The sequence below is a fragment of the Hemiscyllium ocellatum genome, chromosome 13, assembly GCF_020745735.1.
Source record: "Hemiscyllium ocellatum isolate sHemOce1 chromosome 13, sHemOce1.pat.X.cur, whole genome shotgun sequence".
NCBI lineage: Eukaryota > Metazoa > Chordata > Chondrichthyes > Orectolobiformes > Hemiscylliidae > Hemiscyllium > Hemiscyllium ocellatum.
In genome coordinates, this window is record NC_083413.1 from 50,410,476 (window position 1) to 50,423,527 (window position 13,052).

Below are 13,052 nucleotides of genomic sequence, written 5' to 3' on the forward strand. Positions count from 1 at the left end.
ATGCCCAATTGCATTGCACAATCCTCCACTTTTGATTTCAACATTTTCTATTCTCATAGGTCTGATCATTTAGTGCTACGAGATCCTTTAAATGTTTCCATACTGCTAAAACGTTAGTTCCATAATCTCTCAGTCTCTTGCAAAGCTCTGAGCTCATAGGGATCTGGAACATCATTAGTTCCTCTGTAACAGAAGAAAAAGGTCTAATGAATCAGTTATTTGTTCCACTGTAGAATTTGTGCCAATAATTGCAAAATAGCTGCTCGTGATACTTTGATACGCTTATTTTGCAAGTCATCTGCCCAAGATCATATAGATTAGAATTGCCTTCTTGGAACTGAGTCAGAACGTGATGGGTTCAAATTTCACTCGAGAGACATCAGTACATAACTCAGCCTGATAATTCAGTGCTGCATTGTTGGTTGTGCCATTATTTCAGTGAGACATTGAACCAAGAGGCTGTGGTGGTGGTGGTGGTGGTGATTGGTGGGGGGGGGGGGGGGGGGGGGGTACGGTGGAGTTCCATTTGTGGAAAAGCACCTATGACAGTAAGTTGAAGAATAGAGGACCTTCACCCGTGTCCTGTCAAATATTCATACCATCACCAACATTAATAAGGACAGGTCATCAGCACATTATGGTCTTTTCTTATTAGAAAAGATTACTTGGTGTGGAAATAGGCCCTTCAGCCCAACAAGTCCACACCGACCTGCTGAAGCACAACCCACCCAGACCCATTCCCCTACACCTAATACTGTGGGTAATTTAGTATGGCCAATTCACCTAACCTGCACTTCTTTTGGAGGGTGGAAGGAAACCAGAGCACCCAGAGGAAACCCACACAGACACGGGGAGAATGTGTATACTCCGCACAGTCAGTCGACTGAGGTGGGAATTGAACGCAGGTCTCTGGTACTGTGAGGCAGCAGTGCTAACCACTGTACCACCGTGCCGCCATGGGAGCTTGCTGTACATACATTGACTGTTATACTTCATCCATTACAAAAGTGATTTCAAAATTATTAAGTTAAAAAGGAGTGATGCTCCTTCATCAGGCGATTGTGATGAATCACCTGATGAAGGAGTGTTGCTCTGAAAGCTAGTGTGCTTCCAATTAAACCTGTTGGACTATAACCTGGTGTTGTGTGATTTTTAACTTTGTATACCCCAGTCCAACACTGGCATCTCCAATTCAAAAGTATTGTTGGTTATAAAGTATTTTCAGAAGTCCTGAGGTCATGACAGGCTCTGTAAAAATCCAAGTTCTTTTTTATTCTTACCTACGACAGCACATTCCAAATCCACAAGCTTAACCACACAGAAGGCCAAGAACGGCAGATTCACGAGAACAGAATCACCCACCTGAAAGGTTTGTTCTGAGAAATACAGCACCCTGACTTGGAAATTTATCACAATTCTTTCACTGATAAGAGGTCAAAATCCTTCAATTCTCTTCTTACCAGCATCGTGGATGAATCTATCTACCAGGGACTGCAGTGTCATAGAGTCACAGAGCTGTACAGCGTGGAAACTGACTCTTCCATCCAACTTGTCCATGTTGACCAGATATCTTAAATTAATCTAGTCTCATTTGCCAGTATTTAGCCCATATCCTTCTAAACCCTTTCTATCATATACCTGTCCAGATTACATGGTAAACCAGCCTCCACCACTTCGTAAGAGTTAATAAGTTTGCAGATGACAGCAAAATTGGAGGTGTAGTGGACAGCAAAGAAGGTTACCTCAGATTAGAACAGAATCTTGACCAGATGGGTCAATGAGCTGAGAAGTGGCAGATGGAGTTTAATTCAGATAAATGTGAGGTGCCGCATTTTTGGAAAGAAAACCTTAGCAGGACTTATCCACTTAATGGTAAGGTCCTAGGGATGTTGCTGAACAAAGAGACCTTGGAGTACAGCTTCATAGCTCCTTGAAAGTGGAGTCACAAGTAGATACGATAGTGAAGGTGGTGTTTGGTATGCTTTCCTTTATTGGTCAGAGAATTGAGTACAGGAGTTGGGAGGCCATGTTGTGGCTGTACAGGTCATTGTTTAGGCCACTTTTGGAATATTACATGCAATTCTGGATGTTGTGAAATTTGAACGCGTTCAGAAAAGATCTACAAGGATATTGCCAGGGTTCGATGATATGAGCTATATGGAGAGGTTGAATAGGCTGAGGCTGTTGTCCCTGGAGCGTTGGAGGCTGAAGGGTGATCTTTTTTTTTAGATTTGATTCCCTACAGTGTGGAAATAGGCCCTTCAGCCCCACCAGTCCACACCATCCTCCAAAGGGTAACCCACCCAGACCCATTTCCACCTCTCACTCATGCACCTATCACAATGGGCAATTTAGTATGGCCAATCACCTGATTTGCACATCTTTGAACTGTGGGAGGAAATCAGAGCACCCAGAGGAAATCCACGCAGACATGGGGAGAATATGCAAACTCTACACAGACAGTCGCCCGAGGCTGGAATCGAACCTGCGACCCTGGTTCTGGTGAAGCAACAGTGCGAACTCTGAGCCACCATGCCGCCCCAGACATTTATAAAATTATGAGGGGCATGGATAGGGTAAACCACTTAGGGATGGCGTGGTGACTCACTGATTAGCACTGCTGCCTCACAGCACCAGTGTTCCAGGTTCAATTCCAGTCTTGGGCGACTGTCTGCGTGGAGTTTGCACATTCTCTGTGTGGGTTTCCTCTGAGTGCTCCGGTTTCCTCCCACAGTCCAAAGATGTACAGGTCAGCTGAACTGGCCATGCTAAATTGCCCATAGGTGCATTAGTCAGAGGGAAATGGGTCTGGGTGTGTTCCTCTTTGGAGTGTTGATTTGGGCTGAAGGGTCTGTTTCCACACTGTAGGGAATTTAATCTAAACAGACAAAGTCTTTTCCCTGGGGTGGGTGAGTACAGAACTAGAGGGCATAGGTTTCAGGTGAGAGGGGAAAGATATAAAAGAGACCTAAGGGGCAACTTTTTCACGCAGAGGGTGGTGTGCATGCGGAATGAGCTGCCATTGGAAGTGGTGGAGGCTATGACAATTGAAACATTTAAAATGCATCTGGATGTGTAAATGAATAGGAAGGGTTTAGAGGGAAATGGGCCCAAAGTGCTGTTAGGTGGGACTAGACTGGGTTGGGATATCTGGTTGGCATGGATGAATTGGACCGAAGGGTCTGAATCTGTGATGTATATCTCTATGACTCAATGACTCTGGAGATTTCATTCACAGACCAAATTGTCCCTTAAGTCCCTTTTAAATCTTTCTCCTCTCACCTTAAACCTATGCCCTCTAGTTTTGGATTTTGGCTTTTCACCCTATCCATACCTGTCATGATTCTACAAACCTTTATAAGTCACCCCTCAGCCTCTGCCTAATTCAACTCGCCCTTTCGCTCAAACCCTCCAAACCCAACAACACACTTGTAGATCTTTTCTGCACCTTCTCAAGTTTAACAACATCTTTCCTATGGCAGAGAGAGCAGAATTAACTGCAGTATTGCGAAAGTGACCTAAGCTATGGCCTGTACAGCTACAACATGACATTCCAACTCCGATACTCAATGCACTGACAAGTAAGGATAAGTGTACCAAATGCCTTCTTCACTACCCTGTTTACCTGTAACTCCACTTCAAGGAACAATGAACCTGTACTCCAAGGTCTGTTTGTTTGGCAACACTGTCCAGCACTCTACGATTTAATGTATAAGTCCTTCCAGAAGGCAGCCCACTACCACTTTCTCAAGGTTAATTTGAGATGGACAATAGGTCCTGACCCAGCCAGCAACACTCAAATATCATGGATGAGTGTATAAAATTACACAGACTGACTAAACACACTGCTATTTTAGAAGCCTGGTAAAGCAATATTCTAAAATATTGTTCCTAGCAATATGTCTCTCAGTATAGCAAGAAACTGCATTCTGGTGGATGATTTCCATTCAAAATGCACAATTATTTTTCTCTTCACAGATGTTATCCCACATTTCCAACTTACAGCTATATTCCCATTGTTTTCTTTTCCACCATATTTCAAATGGAGGTATTACACAAATGGTTTAAAAAACAATACTTCCAAATTATCTTATAATCTAAATATGTAATCTTTGCCAGTTTACTCCTGGTTGAATAAGTGATTTAAAATTAATTTGTAAAGTTTATTTGTCTGGGAAAACACAGCAATGCAATTGTTGAAATGTGACCCCATTTCTTAAGAAATAACTTCTAAAAAATGGTGAATGCAGTGAAAGAAAAAACTGCTCAAATAAGGGTTCAAACTTAATGAATGCATGTATTGTTTGGATGCTCAGTAATGATGCCTGGCTGATCTGAGTTTGGAGCCAATATTAGTAATTCTCCCTTGAGTGGATCCATATTTACATGTAGACTTCGTGCTTCCCAAAAGTCAATAGAAATTTCCATGAAAACAAAAATGAATTGTGTTGATTTCACATTTCTATTATTAGAATATGTGCAAAATGGACTTGAGGGACACTTTTCAGAAGAGTCATTTTTTAAAAATGGATTAACCAGGTTGCATAAAACACTTTACTGGAAATAACACAGAAAGCAACTCAACTCCATACCATTTCTGTTGGTGATCAGAATGTTTAAATTTATAGAAAGCAATTCCAGATTTATTTCATTCAAAATAAACTTTTGCATCATAAACATTTTTTAGTATTTTTAAAAATTGAATACTTCTTTTACTTCATTACTGTGCTTATGTTTTACAAAAGGGAAAATAAATTCTGGGAAATGTTCGTTCTGGAGTTCAGTTACTAGTGGTTTACCCCAAGGATCTGTTTCAGGGCCACTGTTGTTTGTCATTTTTATAAATGATTTAGATGAGGGCGTAGAAAGATGGGTAAGTAAATTTATGGATGACACTAAGGTCGGTGGAGTTGTGGATAGTACTGAAGGATGTTGCAGGTTACAGTGGACATAGATAAACTGCAGAGCTGGGCTGAGAGGTGGCAAATGGAGTTTAATGCAGAAAAGTATGAGGTGACTCACTCTGGAAGGAGCAACAGGAATAAAGAGTACTGGGAAAATGGTAAGATTCTTGGTAGTGTAGATGGGCAGAGAAATATCAGTGTCAATTTACATTAATCCTTGAAAGTTGCCAACAAGGTCGATAGGGTTGTTAAGAAGGCATATGGTGTGTTAGCTTTTATTGGTAGAGGGAATGAGTTTTGGAGCCACGAGGTTTTGCTGCAGCTGTACAAAATACTGGTGTGGCCGCACTTGGATTATTGTGTACAGTTCCAGTCATTGCATTATAGGAAGGAGGTGGAAGCTTTGGAAAGGGCTCAGAGGAGATTTACTAGGATGCCTGGTATGGAGGGAAGGTCCAATGAGGAATGGTGAAGGCCTCATTGATACCATGGGGTTGAAGGGTTCTGGGGCGGAAGATGAGACGTTCTTCCTCCAGGTATCAGGTGGCAAGGGAGTGGCAGTGGAGGAGGCCCAGGACCTGCATCTCCTCGGTGGAGTGGGTGAGGGAGTTGTTTGGCCATGGGGCGGTCAGGTTGGTTGGTGCGGGTGCCCTGGAGATGTTCTCTGAAGTGCTCTCTGATGTGGCCTTCTCTACATTAGGGAGACAGGACTCCTACTCGCAGAGCACTTCAACTCCCGCTCCACTCCAATCCCATGACATCAATGTGGACTTCACCAGTTTCCTCATTTCCCCTCTTCCCACCTTATCCCAGTTCCAACCTTTCAGCTCAGCACCGTCCTCATGACCTGTCCCTTCTGTCCATCTTCCTTCCTATCTGCTCCATCCTCCCCTCCAACCTATCACCTTTATCCCCAACCTCTATTCACCTATTGCACTCTCAGCTGCCTTCCCACAAGCCCAGCCCCTCCTCGCAATCACTTATCTCTCTCTATTACATGCTGCTTCCACTGTTTTGCATGTAAGTAGATGTGCTTCAACTTCACCTGTTTGGTACCTCATTTTTAGTTATACCTGATGGGTAGATCAGACAGCACATGGTCCAGTAGACTCTTTCATCTCATTGGCTCCCTCACACCTGCAGCTAGCCCAGTCTGGCAGCTATGTTCTTCAGGGTAGGTGCTATAAAGCCACTCAGTAACAGATATTGAAGTCCTCCACCCAGAGTACATTCATGTCCTTACTATCCTTGGTGCTTCTCCATGTGATGTTCAACATGGGGAGTACTGGTACATTAGCTGAGGTAGGGCAAAAGTTGTTACCAGCAACTGGCAAGATATTTGATTGCTGATGTTTGACCCATTTCCTTGAGTCTCTATGCTGTCTAGAATCAATGATGAGGACTTCCAGACCCATTCTCTCCTGACAGTATGCCAATGTGTCACCACCTCTGGTAGGTCTGTTGTTAGACCATTCAGCCCCTGGGGCCTGTTCCACCATTCAATGAGATCATGGCTGATCTGTGGCCGAAATCCATATACTTGCCTTTGGCTTATATTCCTTTATTCCTTCGATCAAAAAAAAATCTCAGATTTAAAATTAACAACTGATCTAGCATCAACTGCCGTTTCTGGAAGAGAGTACCAAACCTCTACCATCCTTTGTGCGCAGAAGTAGTTCCAAGATCTCTCCAGAATGGACTGACCTTAATTCTTAGACTATATTCTGAGTTCTAAAATCCCAACAAGTGGAAATAGTTTATCATTATCCACCCTGTCTTTTCCTATTAGTATCTTGAAGACTTTGATCAGAAGTCTTTAACCTTCTAAATTCAAGAGAAAACAGGCCTAATTGTATACTCTCTCCTCATGACTTAATCCCTTAAGTCCAGGTATCCTTCTGATTGGACAGGACATACCCAGGATACTTTCTGTAAGGTATGATTCTGAGACTGTCAAGCTATGCTTTCTTTGGTCTTTCAGACGGCTCTCCCAATTTTGGAAATTTCCTTAGATGTTAGTAAGGAAGACTTTGCAGGATCAAGAGGGTTGCATGCATTACCATTATTTCTAGTGCAGAGGTGGGTGGTCCTTCTGGGTTTACTTGGGTTTTGAACCCAATTCTGGATTACTTGTCCAATGACACTAGCACTGTGCCAATCTTCCCAGAGGAACATAAAGAAGCTGTTAGCATCAATGAAGTTTAGATCATTGAAGGCTAATTATTAACCTGGTTAGGAGATTGGCGGAGTGAAAGGAGTCAGAAAATAGAGATAATTGACAGGTACACTAAATGGCAGGGTGTGATTTGTGGTATCCCACAAATACAGTTGGAACTGTATTCATTAATGACTGAGAGACCAGGAAAGATAGATTCCTATTCAGGTTTGTTGATGACATGGTACAATCTGCAGTATGGACCAAAGTATAAATGACAAACACATCAAAAATTGGATAAATGGATAAAAGAAGCAAAGACTATGTAGTGTTAAGGAAATAGTGAAAAGCTAGAAATAATGAAGGTCCAAAGAGACTTTTGAGTCGATGTACATGGTTAAAATGTCATGGACAAATACAAAATTTAATCAAACTCACTGGGTTTCTTTGAAGACATCCTCCAAGCCCCAATCTCCTTATTGGAAGGAAAAGACAACATGGGAACTTATCACATTATCCAGATCTTGAACATAATATTGCCATTCCTTCACTACCATTACCACTCAAATTCCTGGAACTCTCTGCTCAACAGAACTGTGGATAAATTAATTCCAACTGGACAGCAGCAATTTTAGTCAGTGGTTCATCATTTTATAAGTGGCAATCAGCAATGGTTAACAAATTCTAGCCTCACCAGTGACACTCACATTTCGTAGTTGAAATTTGGAATTCTCTTCAGAAAACAGCAGTTGACATGAGAACAATTATTAATTTTAAATCTGTGGCTGATTTATTTTTGTTAATGGATGTTCTTGAGGAATATGGTCAAAACAGATAAGTTAAAGTAAGTGCTGATCAATCTTTTTCTTACTGAAGTTTGATTGGGGAAATGTCTTATCCCTTTTCTGACATATATTTTAAAAACAGCTCAAATTGTATCCTTTCGTGGCAAAAAGTAGTGCTTTTTGGCAAGAATTTATTCCAACAGCAAAATACAATTACAGCAAATGTCAAACGTTATATGGTACTTATTTTGATATGGTACACAGTATATGTAGCATATCCACTTCATTTGACATTTGCAGTCAAGTAAATATAAATTGAGTCCAGACCTACATCATTCATAACTAAATGAAAAGATCTATGATCACAAGTTTCTGATCAGGGAATGACAAAAATTATTTCATAGAACTGGAAAAGTAGTACCTTACATTGGAGAGAGAAAGGCTGCTGAAAATGCAGACAATTTAACAAATTGTGCAAATTGCTTGTTTTGTCATTTTTAACACCATTTCCCTCTCACTATGCCCCTGTCTGATATCTCAAGGATTGAAAAACTATTGTCGATATTTGACTGACTAGGCAACATAGAAGACTAAACAAGTAAACTGTTTTTCCTCTTGTACTGAAATGTTCAGTGTGTGCCTGGCAAAATCAGGAACTACCTCTGTGGAATAATGGGTAAAAAAGCATTTCAGAAAACTTTTAAAATGAAGCATGAAACAGGCTTGAGTTAAATTTACTTTTGCATGAAGCAATAGATTATCATGTTGATATCATGTTCAATGTTATGTGTGATTATAATTGGGGGGAAGAAATCATTGATAGAAACAAGTATCAACTATTCTTTTCTTGTTTGAAACAATTTAGTCAATTGTCTAAGCTCATCTACTTCTAAGGTTGGATTTGAATTCATGTAGTATATTTCACAGCCTGATGCAGTCCCAAATTACTGTCTCTCATTTACTTATGAAGTGGAGAGTTTGGATAGAGACAGAAAACAGGAAACTTCCAACTAGCTAGCTCTACATCTGTCATTAGGAAGAATCTGGAATCTCTTATTAAGGTAGATATTAATAGGGCATTTAGAAAATCTCTCCATAATCAGACAGAGTCAAAATAGTTTTGTGAAAGGGAAACCATGTTTGACTAACTCATTGAGACTTTGAGGAAATAACAGGCAGTGTGATTAAAGGTGAACCTGTTGGAAGGCTGCACTTAGATCTCCAGAATAATTTGACAAAATGACACATCAAAGGTTATTGCAATAAACAAGAGCCCATTGTGGAGGGGGTAACCTAAGAGTTGGATTATTTGAGGATTATTTAGCTTGCAGGAAGCAGAGTTTAAGGAAAAATGGCCCAGTTTCAAACTGACAAGATGTGATGATGGAATACCATATTGGTTAAAGATGGAACTATTCACTTACATTACTGACTTGATGAAGGAATCAAATGTATGATTGCAAAATGTGCTGATGACACAAAATAATGGGACAGTAAATTGTGAAGAGGACATTAGGGGTCTGAAAAGAGATATAAATAGGTAAAATATGTGGGCAGAAATTTGGCAGATAGTATAACATTTCAACTTGTATACTTGGTCAGGAAGAACTAGGAAGTAGTAAATTATTTAAATTAATAATCCACAGATCTCTGAGTATAAAGCAATCTAGGTATCTTCGTAAATAAATCCATAATGATAGTATTCAGTTGTAGCATGTGATTAAGACAACAAATAGAGTGTTGTTGCTTATTGCAAGAGAAATGAAACATAAAAGGAAGGATGGTTTTGCTGCGGTTTAGAGCGTATTGGTGAGACCACATCTGGAGTACAAAGAAAGGATGTGAATGCTTGACAGAGACAGAGGGAGAGAGAGAGAGACAGAGAGACAGAGAGAGAGAGAGAGAGAGAGAGAAAAGCTTTTATTTGTCATTTTTACCATATACAACTAATACAGTAAAAACAAGACAGCATTCCTCCAGGACCGAGGGTGGTACATGGACAGCAGAAACTACTCACTCGTACAAAGCATAAAATGCATAAGAAGTGCAAAACACACAAGATACATTGTAGTAGAAGAATGATAAATAATATACATTTTTCTGGCAGCAATTCAAAGTCGTGCAAAGAATTTCAGATGGGAAAGAGTCCATTCATACTGTGTTAAGGAGCCTGATGGCTTGGGGGAAGAAACTGTTACACAGTCTGGCCATGAGAGACTGAATGCTCAGGCATCTTCTACCAGAGGCATTTCACTCAAGTGATACTTGGAATAGGGGATTAATTTTTGAGGAAGGAATTGAAAACTGTACCTCTTTTCATTAGATTTGAGAAGCATAAAAGGCAATCTTATTGAGACATACAAGATTCTGCATGAACTTGACAAGATGGCAACGAAAAGGATGTTTCACCTTGCAGGAGAGACTGGAACTAGAGGACACCGTTTAAAAATTATATGTCTTCCACTTAAGATGGAGCTAAGGGAATGTTTCTTTTCCTCACAGGAGTCATGGTTGTTTGTAGGTGTCTTTGACAGAGTGCGTTTGAGGCAAAGTTAATGAATCCCTGTCAGGTAAACATTGCTAGACTCTTGACTGATGAGAGGTCAATAGTAATCAGAGGTACATGGGAATGTGCAGTTGAGGTCAGCCATGATCCTATTGGATGGTGGAGCAGGTATGAGTGGCAAATGGTCTGTCCCTGTTCCTAATTTACATATTAATATAAAGTCATTGGTTATTGACAAACAATCAAGACCCATAGATAATAATGTGATGAACTCCTTTTATTTTGTTATTTTGCTTACTGGAATAAATATTAGCCAGGAAGAAACCTTAGGTTCTTCAAATAGTACCCGTGGCATCTTATAGTCCATTGGAGAGATAGATAGAAATGAGATATAAACCGAAGAATCAGAATTTAGAGCTAGCAATTATTTTTTTAAAAGTTATGTAATTGGCATCTGCAAATATTTCAAAATAGAAGTGCAACCATGAAGCATGTGTTACATTTAAAAGAAGATAAATTAAAGATATTTATTTATTTCACACCTCATCGTGTCTCAAAGCTCTTAATCCAAATGACAGCGTTCCTGAAAACCCAGCCACATTTCACAGTTGACATGTCAGTTTAATCTTGGATTGATGCTTGTACTACCACATCTAATCTAAACACAGGAATGCTACCATTTGAGTTACGCTGACATAAATGTGATTAAAAGGAAGACTATTATTTGATTGGCTTACCTTCAATAATACATTGGTCTGGGACAGGGATCCTCTTCACTATTTCAAAATAAAATGCCTTCACTTCATCCATACTAGCTTTCAAACGCATATAGAGCTGATCCTGTTCTTCCATGCTACGTTTCAGACTTTCCGTATTAGTTTCCTGATAGGTACCATTGAAGATACCACAGGAATTTCTCGTTTCCTTCGCAGTAATATCAAAGTCAGAAAGAGAGAGTAACCGATGTTTATGTTCATCAAGTTCTGGACCCAAAAGTTGTTTAACGCTTCCTTCACTGAGTGATCTGTCTGAAAATGTGATGTCAGTCTTAATGTTTCCATTCTCACCTTCCTCATTTTCAGAGCTTATTGACTTTGTATACATTACATGAAGAGCAAGACTTTTCGACCTGCACTTTGAAGAGATTAAAGAAAGCACTGACTTTAACATGAACATTTTACTAGAAAGACTCCAAAACATAAAATACAAAATTTCAGATTTCTCAATAAACTAACAGTAATTACAACACAACAAGTAGCCTATGTATATATGTATATGAGTGTGCGTATAACTCTTTTGGTGCATTCCTAACCTAACTTAATGCTGGGAAGAACTGACTTGGTCTAACAGCTAGACTTGCATGATTCTGTGAAAATATTTTGTTGTTTGGTTCCAGAAAATTTGAAATCTAGAATGTGCGTTGTGAAAATGAGAGTAATATGGCAGGGTGTCCTCATTCTTTTCTTAATATTGTACTGACTCTCACTCATTCTTCAATGTTTCCAAGTTGATGTAGACCATGTTATGACTACCTTCTAGCAAACAAAATCTCAATTTTTAACTGGATACTGGTGATGGATTATTTTCATTAATTAAATTTATACAACTTCCACTCATCGTAAGCAAGTCCAGGAACTGCTGATTGCCAGACAGTTGTGAACAGATCCATAGCATTTTTCAACAAAAAATATTCAGAATAAAGGCTGACAGGTCTCTAGGACCTGATGGGATATGTCCTAGGATTTTGAAAGAAATAGCTACAGAGATGATGAAAGCCCTGGCAGAAATTTTCCAATAATCCTTAGGATCTGGAAAAGTCCTAGAGGATTAACAAACAAAAGTAACACCCTTATTCAAAAAGGGGAGGGGGACAAAAACAAGCAACTGTAGGTTTGTTATCCCATAGTATAGGTTAACATCAGTCAGTGGGAAAATGTTAGTCTGTTATAGAGGATATAAAGCAGAGCATTTAGGAACACTTGATAAAATCAAGCAGAGTTAGCAAGGCTTCATGAAGTGGAAATCATGCCTGATAAGATAAATTAGCATTCTTTAAGCAAGTTGCAACCAGAATAGATAACAGGGAACCAGCAGATGTACTATTTACATTTCCAAAATGCATTCAATGTGGCTACTTAATAAGATCAGATCACATAATGTTGGGGATAGCGTATTAAAATGGATAGGGAATTTTCTAATAATAGGTGACATAGCTGGAATGAAGTCAGCATTTTCTGGAATAGCAACCTGTAACCAGCAAAGTGCCACAGGCACAATCAACTGTATACAATATAAACGAATGATTTGCATGATGAATGTGAATGGATGGACGATCACCAAGTTTTCAGATCAGACAAAAATAAATGGGAAGGCAAGTAGTGTAGTTATGAAACTGTTCATCACATGGGTGATGATGTAAAATAGCAACACTTTTAGGAATGTGAGCTTGTATTTGCAATGAACTGTCACACATGCCACATATCTACCCTTAGAAGGTTTTTTTTAAATTTTCCTCATGTTATGGATGAAGGATGGTTCCAGCCTGCAGGACTTGACCTTGCAGAGCAAGGTCCTTAGATATGCCATGGTGGTGGAAATTGTGGAAGGTACCAGCAATGAAGATAGTATGACAATAGTGTTATGGAAGTGTGGTGCATACCTAATGAGCTGAGCAGCTAAAAATTGCATGGAAAAACCTACAA

General features: G+C 39.7%; 1 protein-coding gene across 4 annotated transcripts in view; it reads right to left on the reverse strand.

Moving 5' to 3' along the window:
- Window positions 1–13,052, reverse strand: part of veph1 (ventricular zone expressed PH domain-containing 1) — a 264,411-nt gene that overhangs the window by 68,295 nt on the left and 183,064 nt on the right. For 3 of the 4 annotated variants that reach the window (XM_060834169.1, XM_060834166.1, XM_060834170.1), the window contains exon 9: window positions 11,088–11,479. In XM_060834169.1, coding sequence (XP_060690152.1) covers window positions 11,088–11,479 — 392 coding nt within the window. The remainder of the gene's footprint in view (window positions 1–11,087; window positions 11,480–13,052) is intronic. The other variant, XM_060834168.1, reaches the window with a different exon arrangement.